The sequence below is a fragment of the Monopterus albus genome, unplaced genomic scaffold (genome assembly GCF_001952655.1).
Source record: "Monopterus albus unplaced genomic scaffold, M_albus_1.0 scaffold349.1, whole genome shotgun sequence".
NCBI lineage: Eukaryota > Metazoa > Chordata > Actinopteri > Synbranchiformes > Synbranchidae > Monopterus > Monopterus albus.
In genome coordinates, this window is record NW_018128229.1 from 70,242 (window position 1) to 92,209 (window position 21,968).

A 21,968-nucleotide genomic window follows, 5' to 3' on the forward strand; every position below is an offset into this window, starting at 1 on the left:
GGTCGGCCGTGCAATTCCCGTTATCCCCAGTCCACACGTCAAAGTGTCTTTGAGCAAGTGAATCCCAAGTTGCTCCCAATGGCCAGAGCAGTGCCGCCAGCCATCGGTGTGTGTGTGTGTGTGTGTGTGTGAGAGAGAGAGAGCTGGTGCTGCAGATGGCTACCTTTCTATTTGCATAAGAGGTTATAAAACATTTGTGTTTCTTGGGGCAAGCAACAGCCCATTTTCAATCTCACACTTCAGTAGCGTTTCAAGAGGTTTACTGGACTCGGTCTGAATGTCCGCTCATGAGTGTTTAGCTTCTAAAAGACTGACACTTTCAGAAACTTCTAGGATAGAGTAGAAAATCTGACTCAGAGTGTTAATTTTCTGGAGTAGAAAAGAGACGAGTGCTCAAACATGAGTCGGTCTTACCTGTGGTGGGCCAGGTTGTCGAGGCAGCCCTCAATGAAGCGCATTCGGATCTGCCTGTCAGTGAACCAGCAGACCAGCGAACACAGCAGCTTCTCAGCTTCATTAATCAGACCCTCAGACAGGTGGATCTGAAAGCACACAGACGACTTAAGGTTTTGATCCGACAGGTAACAACACTAAGGCGGAATATTTTTATATGACTGGTTTTTCCTTTGGCTAATCTGATTTCTCAGCTGTTGCTGCTTTTACTTTCTGGTCCTGTTGTGTCTGGGAAATACTTGGTATTCATCGTGATAAATCTTCAAATAAGAAAAGTTACAGAGGAACAAGCTAAACATTGTGTGTGGTCCTGTAAACATCTTATAGGTTAATTTTCCTCACAAACGAAGCTTGGTGAACAACTGTGGGGAGAATATCGACAACACCCTACTGATGTCTGCTGGTTGCTAAAGCACCGTCTTTTACAAGTCTACAAAGACAAGCTGGAGAGCAGGGTGTGAAGCTGTACCGCGTCTTCATCCTGGACCAGGTCCCACAGCAGAGTGTTGCCCTTCTTACAGACGTTGTCCAGGTTGATGTCAGTCACAGCGTGGCCGCTGGAGTACTGGTGCTTATGAACAGCTGGGCCTGCACAGACAAAGCGCTCACAGCATCAGCTTCTTTGGTTCCTCTCCAGGTGGCACACTGATTTAGTCCTGGGATTTAATGCAGCAAGTCATAGTGGAAAAACAGCTTTATGAGGTCTGGACTGTGGCTCACCTTGCACAAGGTGCTCATGGTAGATGGAGGCCAAGTTAGGGAGATGCTGCTGGAGGTGGGAGCTGAGCTCAGCATGGGAATTGATTTGGACGAGCTCCTCCTCGCAGCCTGACTCCTCCCCATCAAAGTCAGCCATGTTCTTCTCCGACTTGGCGCTGACCTGGGAGCTGCTGCAGCTCACATCGTCAGCGCTCAGCATGTCCTCCACCATGGGACTGAGGGAGGAAAAAGGTCTTAATAAAGAAGGTGACGCTTTAGAACACACACACACTCGGTGGGCAGTTTATTAGGTACACCTGGGAAAACAGTCCTGCAGTACATGCTCCTTCAGAAAGGTGATAATGTTTTGAGAAAAGAGCCCAGCAGCACAAACAGCCTCGACAATCACCACACAGCTGAATCGACACCACGCTGCAGCCCAGCACATGAACAGTGTCTGTAAAGAAGCTACAGATACCAGCCTTACCCTTCATGATGGTGGTGGTGATGATGATGGTGATGGTGGTGATGCTGGGGGCCGATGAAGCGCCGACAGTTAAAAAGCTCACTACCCATGGCCTCTCCCAGGAAGTCCCCAGGCCGTGGTAGACAGGAAGGCTCCTGAGGTCCCTGGACCATCTGTGAGGGGCCGACGTCTGGCGGCTGCTGCTGGGGTTCAGTCCCCTCAGGCTGAGCCGACGATGACGCAGAACAAGAGTCCAACATCCTCATACGGCCCTCTAAGGACGTTGACGCCGTGGTGACCATGATAGCTGAAGTCTCTGGGCTGAAGGGGAGAACCTTGGGTTTAGCTCCACCCCCTGATCCACTGGGTCCTGACCCCTGGTTTGACCCCACACCAAGTGCCTCTCCTGCCTTCCTCTTCCTCGACTCCGTCTGCTCCCGGGGTTCCTTCTGTTGGCCACTTTCAGTAGCTGACTGGTTTCCTTCATCTTCATCCTCTTCTTCATCCTCCTCCTCTTCCTCCTCCTCCTCATCTTCCTCTTCGTCATCTTCCTCCTCCTCCTTTAAGGCCTCGCTGTCCACCATGTCGTCGGAGTGCATCTCGCTGCCAGGGCTCCCGGCGGATGGGCTGGCGCGACTGGAGGCGGCTTCGTTGCTGGAAGTCTCGCTGCGGCCACTGCTGCTCCCCGGCCCACTGCTCCCCTCCTCCACGCTGTTCGCCGTCTCATCAGAGCTGCCCTGCATCGACTCCTGAGGAAACAACAGACAACTTCTGTGTCACGGTCAAAGGAGAGGACACTCGAGCAAGTTGTTATGCCTGCACGGTGAGATGATGCACATCTGACCGTCGCCGTCATCTCACACACATCCACATCACGTGTTTCAGAAACTCATGTCCACTAGAACTTAAAATAAGCCAGCCTGGCCAGGATATGTTTTTAACCAGTGGGTATTTCTGAGGTTGAGATGAAAATGTGTTATAGAAAAACTGATATTTAGCTTGTTTCAATAACCCGTCAATTAAAATGAATATAAAAAGTTCACATGCTGCATAAGATGATTTGTAACACACACAACTGATAAACTAGTTACTTTACATTACATGTGGATGGAAACCGACTTCTTAGCTCATTCCTGCAGCTTGCTTTCGCCTCGTTTCCGTGCTGACGACGTCTGCTACCATTTGGTTTCTTCACTTAGCTGCGCTCTTAGTTTTACAGGCTTCTTGCTTTTTAATCTCACATCCAATATATGTCTTATGGTTGCTTTTATTCTCCTGTTGAAACTGTCAGGTTTGGTGTGTTTACCTCTGTGTCGGACAGCCTCTGCTGGCTCCTCTTGCTGCCAGTCATCATCTGGTCATCCATCTCCATGTCACTGCCTCCGCTGTGCTGAGTGTCGCTGTTGTCGCTGCTGTCCGGGCTGGCGGCAGGTGAACCTGGCACCAGGCAAGAAGACAAGATCAGAACCACCGAAACATTTCAAATCACGGCTGAAGCTTCCCTTCCAGTGACCCAGACCCGGTTTGTCCACAGCAGTGTGAACAGAGCAGATGTTCTCAGACTAGATCTGGGCCGCCTGCGTATGTGCTCCTAGACCCGATTCCTCTCAGACCTCTGGCTGTGCGAGCGCCATCCATGTGGTCGTTTTAACGTCTCCTCCTCTAAACATATGGCCTTGGACTTCAATGAGTTACTACACCTTCTCTTGTACAGCACTCCCACTCAGAGGAGCCCAAAACACAACGGTTGAAACTGAATAATGGAACTTCATACAACCACATCTTTTTAACCATGCACCTGCAGTGTGTAAGACCAGACTGCTATGGAGTCTCAGGACACACCATCACATGCTTGTGCTGCTTCCACACTGACCTTTCTTGTTGCCCATGGGGATGCTGGTGTTGAGCAGCGAGGCGAAGGAGCTCTGTTTGGAGAGCTGGGCCTTTGCTGCCAGAGCGTTGTTCCACAGAGCCTTGATCAGCATAGAGGCCAGGTACAATGTCTGCAGAGGGAGGGAGATGCACGAGTGTTTATCACAGAAGATCGGCACCTTTAAAGACAACAGTGTGATGTTCACAGTGTTTTTTCAGGCCGTGATTTCACCTGCTCTGTGTGGGCGCTGGGGTGGAGGCCCGACACCAGGTTGAGGACGTGTCGGAGGGGCACTGGGTCCAGGTTTTTGATGAGCGAAGGGAAAAGGTCATGGATGTAGCGACTACAGTGTTTCAGCTAAAACACAAAACAGACGTAACGTGTTTAACTGTTCCCCATTAGCCGGTTAAGAAACGGAGCACCGAAGGCATCTGAGGTGATCTGGATGAAATGTAGCACATTAAAGAGCAGTAACATGGTTCTGACAGATTTTCTGTCCTTCGGTGGGGTCTCTATACAAAAGTCCAACAGACCAGGGTGAGATTTAAATGCGGTGAAGCACAAAAATGTACAACCGTCAGCCTTACTGTCGCTTTGATCACAGTATTAAATCCAAGATGCCCAGCACTGCGATTTTCATTGATCACAATTAATACTGCAGGCAGCTCCGTGCACTCTGAACCACACACAAAGCTGTGTACAGTCAGGTGTAAATCTGCCTCATCTTACCTGGGCTGCAGCCCAAATACAGTCCACATGCTGCGTGCTGAGTCGGCCCTCTGCAGCCAAGAAATTCAGGATCACCTGGCACTGTTTAATGATCTGAAAGAGACACGCACTGTTCAGACTGGCTGTGCTGCAAGAAAATATATAAATATACTTACGAGAAAACCACACTGAATTTTAACGCAACAAAAAATGTTATACTTTATTAAAATGGATCATGTTTGTGTGCATGTGCTGTCAGTCACCTCAATGTGCAAATTTGGTCCAAAAATGTGCTCCACCACATTGTTGTGGATCAGCCAATCAGCTAGTTCCTTTGCTATGGACCTGGAAAGATGAAGCAGAATCACCTGCTCGTTCAGTCACCTGACACACGGGTCGACAGCAGCTCCACATGCAGCGCACACTGTACGGATGTACACCTGCTGTTTGACCCCGACAGGCATAAAGAGAAAGGAACACGTCTTTTCGCTCCTCTCTGGTCATCTCATCGCAATCCATTCACATCCAACACGCTCATTCATACACGGGAAATGTCTTTTAACACAGGTTGTACCTGAGAAAACCAACACTGTCTTTTATAAATGACTGTTGGCCCAAAAGAACAAGTGCTGACAGTTCTGAGCTCTGTTTATTTTGTGAATAACCAATAAATTGGCATCATATCATTAATTATTGCAGACAGTTAAGTTTCTAAATCTATACAATGGTGCTTTCACTGAGGCCTCTGTGAATTTACTTACGTTTCTGTGTCGGACACCAGGGACTCGTTGTTGCAGACGTCGTTGAAGGTGTGGAGCTGGTTCTGTGGAAACACAGACACATATGTTTCACGCCAAGTGAAGAATTAATACGTCGATGCGGTTTCCCATCAATGTCACACTTTTCAAAATAAAGCTAATTGTTAGCAGACAAACTACAATTACCGTTTCTTTGGAAACGGGAAGAATCCCACTTTGTTTGGACCTCATTGACCTCTACAAACAGAATTTACTTAAAGTGCACTGGCCTTGATAAGACAGAAGTCTTAAATATTAGGTACTGTGCTCACTTTATGTTTGATGCCTAAAAGCACGACTTAAGCCAGTGAAGTCTGCCCATTAATGTACTACTAAAAACCCTTCAAATAGTCCCTGTACCTGCATATCCAGTCCAGACCAGAATTATCTGAACAGTTACCCATTTGTGTTTCATCACATTCAGTCTGACATAAAACAATATACTACAATAAAATCTCAGCTCTAACTAATAGGTTGACATCAACACAGAATCCTTTTAACACAAGGTGTCCAAAGGGTTCAACAGTAACTGGACACTTGGCTACTAAATGATTGTTGTTTCACAGGTGCTGTTTGCACTAAGGCGGAGCTGTTTGTCATGATGATGAGTGAAAAGTTGACCGTGCAAGTGAAGATGAAAAAAGATAAAGGTCTGTCAATGGTACAAATATTAAAAGTAGTTAGTTTGCCTAAAATCGACATTTGGGTTCATTCTAAAAAGGCACGTGTGAACAATGAACCTAGAAAATGTCTTGGGGGTGAAGGGGAAAACGTGTGCACGGTGCAGAACGACCCTTTAGCAAGTCAAGGATGCTCTGCAGGATGCAGGTCAATCAAGTGAAGACTTCAAGACCAGAACCTCAGAGGATTCACCACACCAAGCAAAACCCTGGTCAGCCTCAAAAAGAAAATCACTACCTAGTGATCACAAAACGTACAAAACAAAAAAAAATACCTGGAACAAAGATCTATGGGCTGGAGAAACAAAAATCAGCTTCTGCCAGAACAATGGAAAGAGGAAAGTGTGTAGAAAAAAGGAAGAGATCATGATCCAAACAGCATCTCGTCAGTCAACTGTGGTGCTGGTTCTGTTCACGCTGGTGTTTACTGATGATTTCACTGCTGATGAAGCAACACGAAACAGAGACATACAAACAAATGCATCAGAACGCACTGGAAGACAATTCTTCATTCAGCGGACACCAATCCTGAATATACAGCCACACCAGCCAAAGAGTTCTGCTGACAAACCATGAGAAAACCTCAGTTCCTTTAACCTTAACACATCTGCCTGACCTGCAACTTAGTCCCGCCCATGTAAGATGCAAGGAGAGAGGAATCAAGGAAACATGTTTCTAGAGACATGAGACCTCCTCTCCTCCGATCCTTCATCTGAACGGCGGTCAGTCTGTAAAAGACTTCCATGAAGGATGCTCTCTCGGGGCGGTCAGTCTGTAAAAGACTACCATGAAGGATGCTCTCTTGAGTCCTTGCTCATGGCTCCTCCAGCAGCCTGGGGATGTTCTTCAAGATGGCGGACCACGACGACTTCCAGGTCAAGCGAGGAGCAAGGAAGGGTCATACAAGGGAGTGACCAATAGACAACAGTTTCCACTCTGGGTATATCAGTGAGGCCGAGCTAAACCGCAGAAAGAGCCCTCTGTATAGTGCAGTGCAGCTGAACAGCAGCACACACTCCAGCCTGCACAATGATCAACAGTTGAATTAACCGCCCTAACACAGCTTGAACACAAACTGATCATTATCCTCTTCGTGAAGGAGGATTTACTGCAGGACTCAAACTTAGCTCGAGACATTTGTTCTGAATAAACTGACAACTGAGTGTATATCATCACTAGGAACTCTGTGAATGTACAGACAGCACAGACAGTAAGTGAGAAACAAAGCACAGAAACAGTCACGAGCCCCATCTACACTCTCTCTATTCACTTAACCCAAGTGAGGCTGCGTATAGTCGTATCGGGTGTGTGACTCACAGTGATCTGGCTGAGTCCAGCCAGCCTCATGGTGAGTGTGGGGGACATGAAGTATTTAAAGGCAAGGTCCAGACTCTCCTTGTCGAAGCACAGCGTGCTGTCCAGTGGCTCCTTCACCGTGCTCCACATCAGGTCGGCCATGTTGCGCGCCGCACTCTGCCGCAGCTCCTGGTCCGACAGCTTACACAAGTACCTGCAACCAAAACATAGTTAGCTCAGCTGTTTCTGACTGCAATAGGAGTCTCTCCGAAATAACCATCTGCTCTCATATTTAGCTGGCGATTTGTACACAAGTACAGTAGGAGCACAAGCACCTTACTGATGCTCCAAATGAAGCTCCAGTCCTTCTGAGAGGAAGAATGAGCAGCCGAGGCCAGTAGGCCAAGGCACGTCACGAGTGTGATACCAAAAAAAAAGAAAAACAACCTAAAGACATTAAACGCCGGGTTTATTGTTTCAATGCCACATTTCAGTTCTGACTAAGAATCCAAATCAACCAACCACTTTCAGAACTTTGTTGGTAACTTTCAATTCATTTTTAATCACAATCCTTCTGCAGGCGTAACCTGAAATACCTGACCAACCTCAGACACTGCTGACTCATCCAGTCCTCACTCTGAGACAGACAGCAACCGGCAGCTTGCACTGTTTATATGCAGTGCAGCTGCTTTTAAAAAGGACATGGACACACACACACACACACACACAGGAAAGGAAAAAGGCTGCAGAAGCCGGGTGAGCTTCCTGAATGGAGAGGCGTGCACAGCACCAAGTGTGGGCCACAGAGCGAAACCAAATCAGCCCTGTTGTGGTGGTTGACTTATTGTTGTACAGCCTTTCATTCTCCTGCAGTTTCACTTCAGCTGGTACGTGTCCCATTGGCAACACATGTAACGCGACTGGTCGCCAACGTCAAAAAGGTTTCCAAAAAGAACAAAATCTTTCTGGCAGCAACTGGATCAGAACCTTCTGTCAACTGTCCACACAGACCCGGTCCAACTGAGTCCCAACAGTTGTCGAGCCCAAATCCCATCACAACCAGGACAAATGTTGCTTAACAACAACATTATGTGATTTTTTTTTAGGCTTGTCTGTGACTAAACATCAGCAGTGAGCTGGATGGATATTTGTGTTTTGGGGAATGTATATAACATAATTAGGGAAAGTCCCTTTAATGACTGGACGTATCACAATAATCATTTCATTTGACCACTGTGAGTCCCTTCTCAGTGAAGCAGCAGACTATCAGCGTCACATGACCAGCATCGCCTCCTCCGGGGTCATGTGAGGGGAGGCTGACTGGGGGCACAGAAACAGTTGCTATAGCAACAGAATCTCTTCCTAGCAACAAACATGTGGTGCTTTGGTATTTAGGGGAGAGAGCAGGAACAAGCACGGTGTACTGAGTGACAGAGAGAGAGGGGGAGAGGGAGAGGGAGAGAGAGAGAGAGAGACCTCTGAGGCAGAATCGACCACGTCTGAGCTCCTCGTTTCAACTGAATCCACCACATCTAATCAGGAGACACACACAGACACTGGTGCCATAATATCTGACAGCATGAAATTACACACAGCAGCGACAAGATCTAGGTGTACAACTGGTTCTGTTTCGAGTTAAAAACACCACTGATGATGTGCAGCAGTTTTCCAGTCCGATGTAAGCAGAGGCGTTATAAAAAAAACCAAAACAAAATGGCAGCTACTCAATCAAATGTAACACAGGCCTCGGGCAGTGTGCCAAAGCTTCTCGGTTCATTTTTACTCTGTCACAACAGCTAAATGAAGGATCAGTGACTGAAGAGGCAGCTGAACATCCTCATTTCTTTTACCAAACGTGCACCAACTGTGCTCTTTGCTCACCTGAATACAGAGATGCATATAAGATAAACTCACCACTACCCACATGTAACTGTTTCTAAGTTTCACTGAGCAAACTGAGAACAATTTGACTTGCAATGCTTTTTCTTTCCAAGTGTGTTTGCTTATGGGTTTAATGCTGTGTGGCTTCAGACAGTGCTGCCATTTTTGCTAATTATTCTACACACAATAAACCATAATCAAAGAGCAAACATGTTTTAGACACTTGTCAAATTTACTAAAACAAAAAAACTTGATCACACTCTGGTGAGGCACACATCGGGACAAGGAGTGAGACCAGGTCTAAAGTATGAGCAGTGATTCACCTTCAGCATGACAACAACCGCACACAGCAAAGATGACGCCGGAGACCATCAGATTAGACACCTCCCATGTAACCTGATTAAAAGGATCTGAAGGAAGAATGGGATAACCTGCCTAAATCCAGAAGTGACGAGCTTGAAGAGACTGAAGCTGTGACTGCTGCCAAAGGCTCTGAATACTTCTGTAAAGAAGCATTTCAGTTTTAGACTTGAAATAAATCCTACAAACATGTTTCACTTTGTCGTTATGGGTTATTGAGTGTAGATGAACGGGCACAAAAGGCAGTTTGACCCTTTTAAAATCAAATCCAGAGCACAAAGTGTGCAAAACGTCAAGGAGTCTAAATACTTTCTGAAGCCACTGTACATGTTCAAGTTTGTCGTCATCGATTATATGAAACAACTCAGACAGAAAGCTTCTGTCACAACACGCAAACTTACCTGAACCAGTATGGACCAGTAACACTGCTGGGAGTGAACTCACCGTATTACGTAGGTGCGGAACGGTATGATGTGCTGCATGACCGCAGGAATGTGCAACCATATTCGGATCTGTGGGCAGAACCGAGAACATGACAGACTCAGATGAAAACGGGAAACCGCAGCACAAAAACCACAATGGATATCTTTACACTCAAACTCAAGTGTATTACTTAGCACCCATCAGTGGTCTGACACTGTGCTCACTACATTTTAACCACAGGGCCATATAAAGCCATTCAATTCAACAACCACAGCATCCTGCTGTGAAAATGGATGCCAACGATGTCAGCGATGCTGTAGGCGACACCGTGTTTGGCTGGTGGACTCACATTGGAGACGATGGTGATGAAGGCATGGGCGATGGGGAAGGGGAGGCTCTCTGGAGTGCCCGACTCGAAGCACTCCTTCATGAGAGAGAGGCCGTGCTTCCCGCAGAACAGACAGACGTAACGCAGCAGATGCAAAGGCACCTCCACGTCCTAGGGAGAAGAACACCAGCATCAGGAGGTGAAGCACTTTCTAAGTTGTGCTTGCTCTTACTTCATTTCACCCCAGTGTATAGTTTAAGTTGACCTCCTCCTATAAAACTCATTATTTAGTCATTATGCTGCCACAGTGGCGTTCTCCGAACCCTTTTGGGAACTTGCAGTACATTGTAACTGACATGAATTCAAACTCCTGCCAGCAGCTGCTATTCTGTGGGAACACCGTTTGTCAAAAGGCCTGCTGCGTTTCTGAGCCTTTACTTCTATTTCACAGTTACAATATGAGTGTGTGGGGGAGTGCAGGGCCAGCTACCCTCCCAGTGCGGCTGTTGTTCCACACTGACCGGTATACTTTACCAAAACAATACTAATATCTGACTCTGGTATCTTAACATTTTCCCCTCAGAGCACAAAGAGCTGCACAGACCAGTGAAGCGCTGTTGCCATGGCTCGGCACACGGTGATAATGTAGGCGTTGACAAAACAACCCAGGAGTGCAGGGCCCGTGGACAATACTCAGCTAAACAGAGCTGCACTCAGTTCAAAACCCAGCACACAGGGAGTAAACACATGAACCAAAACTACAGCAGCATGGGACCTCTGTGACACAAACGGAGTCACCACTGAGTCTTTTGGACCACTTACAGCACATTGCAGGGGAGAGGATTTATTTCCCTATGTTTTAGATACTTGACCAGTTGTGACACTGGCTGCATTTGTTGAAGCAAATGGTGCCTTTTGTCTGGCACTCATCTTCTGCTTTCTATGTGCAGACCTACACTGATCACATGATGTACGACGACATGCAACGTCCCGTTTATACTGTTCTGTCTTTGTTTTGCTGTGAATTGGCTCCACATTTTGAAGGCCTTCCTATTCATTCCCTGGAGAGCCCTTCACTCCCTCAATATTAAAGCCGCCTTCGTTAGAACTTTTGTGTAGGAGAAAATCAAAATGGATTTCAGAACAGCAGTCATGGACAAGTTTAATAATTTATTAGTGGCGGCTCACAACACACTGGAGCAAAAAGTACTAAAGTCTGAGTCAATAAGAAGGAAGAAGTATAAGTATACACTCAAATATGTCATGAAAAACAACTTCTGCCCAAAAGAAAAAATCAATTGTCCAATCCTAGTTAAGTCAGTGCGACTGCGTGTGACAGGTGGATCAAGTTTGGGGGTGCACTGGGCTGTAGTGAGCATGACCTGTATCTTTTTAGAAAACCAGCAACACAAGAGCTAAAAGATAATGAATGGATTACACAGTGCGTTTGTCCACTCTCACATTAGCATCCATTGTTAATTAGCTGCCGACATGTACAGCACCAGTAACAAAGGGGGCGGGACTTGGTGAAAGGTGATTTGTCCTTGACCTAAAATCCTAATTATGGCCAAATGACCATTTTGCTCAGCATTGTGTCCACTTGGCAGGAAAACTGCTGTTGAATAAACAGCTGGAGTCGCTTCATCCTGCAGAGTCTTGGGCCAATAATGAGGCACTTAAATTTTCCCTGTTAATGCGTCAGTTTGTTCAAACCTGCTTAAATTAACTTCATCAGGTGCACTGTGACCTCGGAGAGCGACCAAAAGTAAACACTGGAGGGAACAAAGCCTCAACCTCTTCAGCTGTCATGTGGCACTGTCTGCCATGACGTCCTCACCTTTTACAGCGATTCCCAAAACGTGTCAGGCCTACATCTAATTTTCCTCATCACCACTGCTGCCCCCTTGTCTTGCTCTGGAGGCAGCACAACAGCTGGGTTTTAGGGCAGGGAGCCTGGTCTTGCTCTGGAGGCAGCACAGCAGCTGGGTTTTAGGGCAGGGAGCCTGGTTGTGCCGCTTCCCAACTAAAAAAAAAAAAAGCTTCTATGGAAGTACGTCCCCGGTAAATCATTAGAGGGCACACAAACCACATTTCAAGCCCTACTCAGTTTGCAACTCAGCTTTAGAGAGCACACTGGCACAGATTTGTAAGAGCAGAATCAGATGATATCCTGGCCAATGTTTTGGTGGGATTATAATCTGAAAACATGACAACACAGACAAATTTCATGTTCTGTAGCATTTACAAGACTGTGGTTCTCAGAGCAGCTTATAGTGAATGAAGTGGTTTTGCAGCAGTGACATCACTGGCCTGAGCCGACTATAATGCAACATGTATTTCACGGATTATTTCAGATGATTGACAGGAAGCAAGTTATAACTAAAGGCAGCACTCCGACAAAAACGCTCAGCTCACTGAAGAAAGAGGTAGAAAAGCTTACGTTCATGTCGCAGAAGGAGCCCAGGATGTTGCTTTCATGAGCCGATATGTCCTGAAAGAAGAACAAAGACAGAGATGACAGGGTTTGAGGGGTGACAAGAAAACTCCTATGAGAAAAAAGAATAAGCAACACTATGTCAGGGTGTCGACACCTCAGAGAAAAAGCATGTGTGAGTTTAAACAGCCTGATCTCTATCTATAGACAGTATGATGCATAATTATGAGTTGTTTTTTCCCCTGATAAAAACATAGTGGTTGGTAGGTGTTTTATCTCAACACATTTTTGACAAAGATAGCAGTTCAACGTTATTGGAAACAGATTATTTCAGTGGCACAGGCAGAAACTGTATTTCAAGTGGGCCAACACCAAAGTGGACGGGCCATGGTTTCCCATAAAAACTGCAGGTCAAACCAGAAGGGCACAGACTATTAAGGCTGCACACAACGGTACAGTCAAAAACCTGTTCCCTATGCCATCCATCCATTATCTATACTGCTTGTTCCTGAATAGGATCGCAGGGGGCTGGAGCCAATCCCAGATTACTCCTACAGGAAATTCAGGGTCACCGGTCAACCTAAGATACGTATATTTGGACTGTGGGAGGAAGCCGAGCACCCAGAGAGAACCCACGCAGGCACAGGGAGAACATGCAGACTCTGGGACTCGAACAGAGCACCTTCTTGCTGTGAGGCAGCAGCGTTAACCACTGCGTCAACATGCCGCTGACAGCAGATCGGCCTTACCTCTATGGTGGGGTGTGTGTTGTGTTTGTAGGCTGTGTAGAGGGGGAACTGAATCTGGAAGATCTTGGCGGCACACAGCAGCAGTTTCTCTCTCTCCTCTGTGCTCCAGGAGCTGAATGGGTCCTGGCTGTCGCTGCTGCTGGTCCCTGCATCGTCATCATCACCCCCAGAACCATCGCTGCTCTCCACAGGTTCCAGTGTTTCCACCTGGGCTTCACTCTGCTGGCTGGCCCCCTGGCCTTGACCCTGAGTCTTATTCTGGTTTAGGTCAGAGGTGTCAGCGTCCTCCTCTGCAGAGTCTCTCTCCACATTCACAGGTTCATCCTCGCCAGGTGAGGATGGCTGGGGGAGGGGCCCGGATGCAGAGTCACCCCTAGTCCATTCAGAACTGCTGCCATCAGGTCCAGATAAGTCTCTTTTATGAGTGTGGTCCTGAATGCTGCAGAGGCGATCTCTCAGGATGCTGATCTGAGTGATGACCAGGTTGATGAGAGCGTAGACCAGCTGGTTGAAGACCTCCAGGTGCTTGTACTCTTTGAAGCAGCAGAGACATTGCCTAGAGACACAATGAGAATAAAATCTAAAGCTTTAAAGATGCACTCGACATGAATGAAGAGCTTCTTTCTCAACCCTGTCACAGCAGGAACTTAGGTGAGAGGTGCAGCGACAGGGGTCCAAATCACTGCCGTTTCTCATGATTAAAATATAAGAACTGAGCATTAAGGCCTGTGAACTGGGGAAGCAAACAGCTGCAGGTGCTTCATACAGTTTGAGAGAAAATGCACAGAGAAGCAAAGCTACAAACCTGGTTTTGTTTGAGTCTAAATCTGTAAACTTTCTTGTGAGATTTGAGAGGAAGCAGCACTGACCTCTGTGTCCAGGAGCTGATGTAGCCCAGCACTCGCAGGGCCTGCTCCTTCTTCAGCTGGAAGCCCCCTTCACTGCCATCTGCATCCGATACTGAAGAGAAATAATACAAAGTACCAGTCAGACAACAGCAAGACAGAAAGGAAACTGCTCAAATCTACTATAAAAAGGAACTTTCCAGGCCTAATCGACAGATGAATGGCTGTATAACATATTTATGTGATGCAAAACTGCCAAAAGAGACTGTTCCCAGGAAATAGGAGAACGTAATCACCTTCAGTGCAACACGGATATTCAGTCTCACACATCAATATCAGCGCCAGAGGCCTGTATTGGTGGAGCTCTAATCTCGGAGCTGCCTGGTATGGAGACGTTTAATATCGGCTCCAGACTCTGATAGCATCAGTCTAATGTTACTGTGGTTGTATTGGCCTTCAAACCTGGTTTAGGGGAATCAAATGCCTCCACTGAATCACTGACCTGCATTTAGCAGCCAACACAGTCAAAACACAAAAAACTGCAACAATAAGACTGAATCAGCAGTGTGGCTCATGATTCAGCAGGCTTTCCTCAGTGAAGCTGAGCCAAATCCTTTTTCAGCTCTACATGTGAACGGATGCTTCTCACAGGCTTCAGAACCGGGGCCGACTTTCACACTGTGGGGTTCTGGGATATCGGCTGAGGGACCTTGTTTCACTGCTTTGATAATGTCTGTGAACAGGCACACAGCTGCCTGCATCAAACCCAGCTTGTGGCTGCAGCACGGCCTGAGTATGGCTCCGAGTCTGAGCTGTCAGATACATACAGTATATGTATATATATTTAATTTAAAGAATAATACAAGAAGACTAAGAGAATACCTTCGTTCATTCTGCACTTGGACACAACAGTGCTTTGAGCTACATGCTAACAGTAGCATGCTAATATGTTAGCCTGCTAACTTATGTTAATGACATAAACCACAGAGTACAGATGACACTCAACTGGCTTGGGAACACCTCTGGGTCCGCCAGGAGGAGCTGGAAGTGCCTTGAGCACCTTACTGAATACCATTCAGTGTGAAGGACAGACTGGCACTACCACTCAGTCACGCTGCGAGCTGTAATGGCCATGAACAATGCAGAGGATGAACATATATCCGCTCCACACTTAATCAGTACAGAAGGCCAACAATCCTTCCAGAGGTTTCTTCTGTTTAAAAGCATATCTTTGTCTCTTTGTTTGCACCTTCCTCCTACACTGAGCCAGCATCTCCACATCAACACAAGCAGCACAGGTTGCATCTGTAATGAAGCTGACAAGTCAACTTTCTGTCAACTGAGACACTCCATGCTTACATATTCAGAGTTTCAGTGGAGCTGAACTACTTCAGAGAGCACAACCAGCCTGTGCACACACACTGTCTGCTACATCCACATAAGAGACCAGAACCTGACCCTTCTCTCACCAGACTGTCATGCTGGCGACCCTCTCCGGCCTGGCTCCTGTACGCTGCAATTTCACTTGCAATACATGGAAGCAGAAGACATGAATTACATTTGAAAGTAAGCAAAGCCCAAAGCTTTGTGCTACACAGTGATCTGAACCGGAGCAAAGACCTGATACTTCACTGGGACCTATCAGCCTCACACCAAGTGGAAGCTGATAAGACGGGTCTTTAAAGGTGAACGTTAGTATTTCTGTTGAATAGCAGGGCATCAAAGTCCGATAGCCTCAGAGTTACTGCTAGCCATAATTACCAGGTAGCATCCATCAAGTCCAAAGTCTACAAAAAGGAAAATAAGAAGCAGTTGCTGTTTCACTGTGGACAGAAACCCAACAGCAGCAAACTGTTCTTCAGGGGTGGAAACAACGGGTTACGTGCACTTTCTTTTCTGGAAGAACAGGTTTAAAATGAACATTCAGTCTGAAAATCTAACAGAACAAAAGACTGACATGCTCCCCTTTAACTTCCATTTCACTCATGAACCGTGTTCACTTCTTAAACAGAGTCAAATGAGAGATGGTTTATGGCAGCATCTTTACATCAAACACAAAAGTTAGAACTACTTCATACACAATTTTAGTCTATTTCAGCCTGAGACCATGGATTCTTCATCAGGATTTTAAATAGTTTAAAAAGTCTTAACATTGTGTGATAAACTTCTGTTGCTCTCTTAAATCACCATGTTTCCTTCTGCATGTTGCAGTTTCACTGGGTCACTGTGGCCTCGACATGAAGGACGATGCCATGTAGCTTCTGCCTACTCACCCAGTCAATATGAAAAGAAAAGCAAAGCCTCATTATTCTTCACTTTCTTGTCACAACAGGAGCAGCACCAGCGTTCCTAATCCTACATCAAGACACAATATCACTGGCTCTGCTCATATAAACAATACCAACATCCTGGAACTGAAGCAGTTACATGGAATTCAACCATCATTCTTGTTCTTTACATCTGTAAATTTCCAACTGCTGTGTGTACAAAGGCCTAATATTTATCAGCTCCTTCATAACTTTATTTGTGTAGCACTTTTCCAAAATGTGCTTCACAAAGCACAAAACAGAAAAAGATAAAGCATATAAAAGAAAAAACAAATGCAGACACTGTCTGAACACTAACAAGGACAGATGGTACAGCCCCTGACCTGTTGGCCAATAGAAATGGAGACTTTTAGCATAGTTTTTATTTTGTAAACCACAGTTTCATTTTTTTTCGTCAACGATATTGAATTATACATTTAATTATAGTCATTGTCACATGACCAGCATTTACGTTGCATCTCCTTTTCGTCAAGTGATAAAGGTTCATTGACGACGATATTTAGTCATCATATTTGTTGACGAAAGCAACATTCATTTTGTCAAACCAGTGGCCCAAAGACATTTTGTTTATACTGATGTAAAAACAAAAGCAGTAAATCTGTCCATTTTTTGGAAAGCACATAGATTAGCCCAGCATTAGAAGCACCAGCTGAACACAGACCCGTTGTAAAAGCAGGTCCAGTGTCTTACACGCACAGCTATAGACCCAGCACATGGCGCTGCCAGTCTTGTAGACAGAGCTGTCACAGCTGACAGCTCCCTGCAGTGGAACCTCTGTACATCCCCTTCACAACACCGGGCTGAATCACAAAATCCACAGAAACAAAAACTTGCAGCAGTTTCTTACCAGCTTCACTGCTGGATTGTTGAGCGTGCGTATTGTAACTTGAATCTAAATCAAGCCACACTGCAAAAGGTCAAAGTGTGCGTGATGTATTTGCTCCCACCAAACTTTTAAAGGTGAATTAAATAAGACATTGTCTGATGACCCAGTGACAGTGGGACAGGACATGGTGTCTCCCAGCTACACCCCCCCTCCATGACCCTCTGCTGCCTACAGCCTCCTGTTGTTATTCCAGCTTCTCCACCCTGTGTTGTCAAAGTACGGTCTGTAAATCAGCCCCGCCTGCCGCCTAGCCAAGGTTAGAAGAAGGGTTTTTCCAACCAGTAGTCATGTCAAACAGCCATGGAGGAGCTCTGGGAGGCTAAAAGTCTGAACCAGCAGCTGTCAGAGTGAAGAGGTGGTGTCTTTAGCACAGAGAGAGTGGGACAAAGAAAGAGCAACAACCAGGGTTAACATGGGTTTGGCTGTTTGACATGGAGAGGGTTAAAAGCAGCCAGAGGACTCAGACTGGATCCAGATGTGGCCTTCTTCCTTCTGGATGTGTTAGCATCTAAAGCTAACCTGTTTGTTTTGGTAGCATTAGCCACCTAGCATGGTCAGGATTTTACCTTTGTGTTGAATTAATATGATTTAAATTTGGGAGGAACTGGAGCTTTGTGTAACGTCAGTGCTTTGTGTCACATCAGCAGTAACCAGTCCCACTTTAACCTAACAAGACAGGAAACTTCAAACCTGAGTCTTGTTTAACAGCAGTGAAATCCTTTTACTGTCTGTACTGGGAGAAAGACTGGATGTGTCTAGTCTATTGCCTTTTTCTGGACTATGCTGTGTCATGTTGCTGTACTGTTTATCCTCCGCAGTATTTTGTTGTGCGTTTATTACACAAATACTGTATTGTTGGTGGATGTCTAGTGTCTCTCTCCATACACATGTGTATTTGGCAGCAAGACAGTAAAGCTCTCCTAAAGCTGAACTTGAACTCAGGCCTTGCATCCATAGGACAGAATCAAAACTGCTGAGTACTGACAGCTAGCACATCTCAGTCAGATGTTTACTCTTTTGTTCATATTCTTTAATCAAATAGTTCATTTAAATCCAATTTTTACCCATTTCAGTTTGTATTTAATGTAGTGTTTATATGGCTGCTTACATTGTGACAGTAACTATCTTAGAACTTTGGGGTTTTAAGGGTTTAAACAGTCAAGATGACCATCAAACATAAACTCTGGTATCAATATCAAAAACTATTTTCTGGTTATTGTAATATTTGTGCACACATTTGCCTGGACTGTACAAACATAAAATACATTTGGAAATCCACATGCACATTCCTACACAAAGCTGAATCTGAACTGTCATGTAAAACAGCTGACTAGCATCCAAAAATAGAATATCAGAGGGTGGAACATCTCAACAGCCTACAACTGAAAAAGCACAATTCAGAAGGAACTCATTTTCAACCTAAACATAACATTTCCAAGTTGCTAAGATGATCCTCCAGTGTAATCTTTCTAAAGCTGCTCTTGTAAATACACTATACATCCAAGAGCATGTCAACACACATCTATAGACCCTTTAGGTCTGAAGTTATTTCTCAGGGTTTAACTCCTTTAGTTCCAGTTCAGGGACACCTGACATCACACAGTGATATTTTGGACAATACTGTGCTCCCAACTTTGTCCCTTTCCTGTTTTAAGAGGACAATGCCCCTGTGCACAGAGCCTGGTCCACAGAGAAAGGTTGTCCCAGTTTGGAGTGGATGAACAGAGCCCTGACCTCAAACCCATCCAACACCACTGAGATGAACTGGAATGGCAACTGGTCATCAGCTAACACTGGTGGCCGGCGTCCAACTGAAACAGTGACGCCCTACAGATTAAGTCTGCCTACATGAGCTTCCACATCATACATGCATCTCCTGTATGAGAGGGTCATAATGATCCTGTGGTTGATTGAAAGCAAATCCCTGCTGCCAGGTTCCGATGTCTAGTGGGACGCCTCCCCAGACGGGCGTAGGTTTTTAAGGGATCAGACAGCCTGTGGTTTTGGAATGACGTTTACTGATAACATATAGGTGTCTTGATATTTTGCATTCCAACAGCCAAACAAGCTTGTGTCATTCTTTCTACAGCTGAAATCAAATATTGCTGGGACAGACAACGCGGTGGCACAAATGTTTTACATGAAATTTACATCTTTAGTTTTTGTTGACTTTGACTTTTATCTCTGGCAGGTTTAGCTTGACCATTAAGGTTATTCACTGAACGTGAACTGCTTATATGTCAAAATTAAAAACTAGACAAATAGGGGTGTCCTAAAACTTTTGACTGGTAGTGTAGTGCACTGTGTAAATGACATTTCTTGCCAAAAACACGTGGCCACAACTAACTGTCACACTTATACTTACAGGATTAGTATTATACATCTCCATTGTGTTTTACTATACACAAACTCGACCCATCTGAAAAGGAATAAGCTTCAAGTTATAATTAGTGAGGCCAAGTCAGACAGATTCCCACGGAGCCTCCAGGAGGAGCTTTCACTTTACACACACAAGTTCATTATACACAATAGGCAACACATTGGCAGGAAAACGACAAATAAACCGCCAATCACTGCATAGTACCGGCTTTAAAACAGTGTTACAACGCATATAGGGTTTATTCGATTCCTTGCGGACAGCCCCAAAATGCAGCAAGGCCTGGTTAGCACCTCTGGATTAACAGCTAAGTTTTAGCAGTAAAATTAACCCTGTATTTAGGTTCGCTGGCTTGGTTTTCGTTAGTCCTGTGGGTGAAATGTGAATAGATTAATGCCGGCACCAAAACGAGCAAGCAGTAAAGCTAATGTACATAAGACATCTACCTAAAAATATATACAAGCTACCGAGGATTAACTATGTACCAACATATGCGCCTCGTTGCAGCCATTAATTTTCTTGGCTATCTTAGTTGCCGCTCGCTTAGTTTAACATTTAACAGACTCTTCAAAACACAAGAGATGCACATCATTATCATGATTATCATCATCACCACGATCATCGTGTCAGCAGTATTAGCCGTGATACTGATTGTTAGCAGGCCATTATGAGCTGTGAATGTGACCATCCGCAAAACAATGGGTGGCAGCGCGGTGGACAGCTAAGTTAGCTCACTGACCTGACAAACACATCAAACAAAGTCTGGCTGCTCGCTAGCTAAACTAGCTAACTTCCAAATGCTTGCAAGACGCGTTTTAGCAGCAGCGGCATCCTTCTAAAGCGCTCCCTTGCGCCAGGTTTAACAGTACCGAAGTGTTTTACTTCATGGCTGTAATGTCACCCACACAACTCATGGAAGTAGTAAGGTTATGACTCGGTTCGTGAGCTAGCTTGGGTGACTTCTGAGGACTGTTTGACAGGCCTAAAACTGAATTTGGATTTGCATTCATACGAAACCGACACTGTCTGACATGAACGCATAACGTTAACTGTCACCAAATGCAAAATATAACGTCAGTAGCTCCACTGTCTTGTTGCTGTAAAGTGTAACATTAGCCAGAGAGGCAAGCTAACGTTAACCAGGAAAATACACAAAGTTATATGTAGCTAGCCACTTAGCTAACACATTCAGTAGACAGCGATGCTAACATCACCGTCTGATGTAAATAACACAATTTGTTTACTTACTTTCATTTAAAACCTCCACCAGCTCGGCGCAGTTTTCACACATTGTTCATAAAGACAAAAACTCACTGCACCTACTCAGACCATTGCGCTGGAAATTGTTGTTGGGATACGTTAAAAAAAAAAAAAAAAAAAAAGGCCCGGGGGGGGGGGGAGTGATTAGTGAAGGGTATTCCACTAAATGGAACCAGGGAGAACCACAAGATGTAGAACGTGATTTGCATCCAAGCGAAACTGATGTACACCAAAACTTAAGAGGCACTGCACGGTAAAATTCGAGTCAGTCTCCAATCTGAGCGTTACTTGAGAGAGTAGACACAAAATGATGTGTTGAAGGGGGGGGGGGGGGGGGACCCCGACACAGCGTGTACATAGCTCGGCACTTTCCGTGACATGTCCCTCAACCGTTCGTTTTTCTTCGGCAGTCTCGCGATATCTTCCTAATGGAGTAACGTTTACAACCCTTTCTCATGATCTCGAGTGCAACTGCAGTGAAAATTATGTACATAACTTTAATTGCACTTAGCTAAATACATAAATACTAACGTTAATACAAAACTGAAATCTTAATTTGACAAACAATTTCAACATTTTATGCCTGTATTTACATTTATTTCTATGTCATGCTTCGATTTAAAGCTTAAAACAGGACAGTTGTAGATTAAACATACATAAATCAATGTGAATTCCTGACAACTATAAAAATATGTAGGGAGTTTCATATAATTACTTTTCATTTTTTTGGCTCATCTGTACATATTCTACATGTATAGCCTTGGGGCTAGGGCGTTATGAAAGGGGAAAGAAATGACTAAAACCACTTTATAGCTTGATTCTTCATTTCCTATTTAGCTGTCTGCATCCCAATGACAGGTGACCTTCTAGTATTTTCAAACCAGACCCATGTCATAGCTGTCTCATGGCCCACGGTTTATGTGCATGTGGGGGCTAGAAACTCCACCCACACCCTGTAAACAAATCCGTTAGTCAAGATAAACATCACACTTACAAAAACAAGTACTTCTGTTGCCATCATCTGCAAATGCTCTGTCTTTTTACACACAGCATCTAGCGACTCAACATATCAAAACAAGTAGATTTGCAGTGAGACTTTATTATATACCAGACTGTAACATTATTA

General features: G+C 45.1%; 1 protein-coding gene across 1 annotated transcript in view; it reads right to left on the bottom strand.

Annotated features, from left to right (window-relative positions):
* usp34 (ubiquitin specific peptidase 34) overlaps positions 1 to 21,141 on the bottom strand; it is a 52,907-nt gene extending 31,766 nt beyond the window's left edge. Inside the window, 17 exon segments of the mRNA XM_020625211.1 lie at positions 415 to 542; positions 923 to 1,041; positions 1,174 to 1,388; positions 1,640 to 2,367; positions 2,925 to 3,055; positions 3,492 to 3,621; positions 3,723 to 3,848; positions 4,221 to 4,313; positions 4,463 to 4,544; positions 4,961 to 5,022; positions 6,994 to 7,186; positions 9,658 to 9,725; positions 9,986 to 10,135; positions 12,405 to 12,455; positions 13,148 to 13,703; positions 14,017 to 14,107; positions 20,831 to 21,141. Coding sequence (XP_020480867.1) covers positions 415 to 542; positions 923 to 1,041; positions 1,174 to 1,388; positions 1,640 to 2,367; positions 2,925 to 3,055; positions 3,492 to 3,621; positions 3,723 to 3,848; positions 4,221 to 4,313; positions 4,463 to 4,544; positions 4,961 to 5,022; positions 6,994 to 7,186; positions 9,658 to 9,725; positions 9,986 to 10,135; positions 12,405 to 12,455; positions 13,148 to 13,703; positions 14,017 to 14,107; positions 20,831 to 20,873 — 2,966 coding nt within the window. The 5' untranslated portion in view covers positions 20,874 to 21,141.
* Between the last annotated feature and the right edge of the window lie 827 nt (positions 21,142 to 21,968).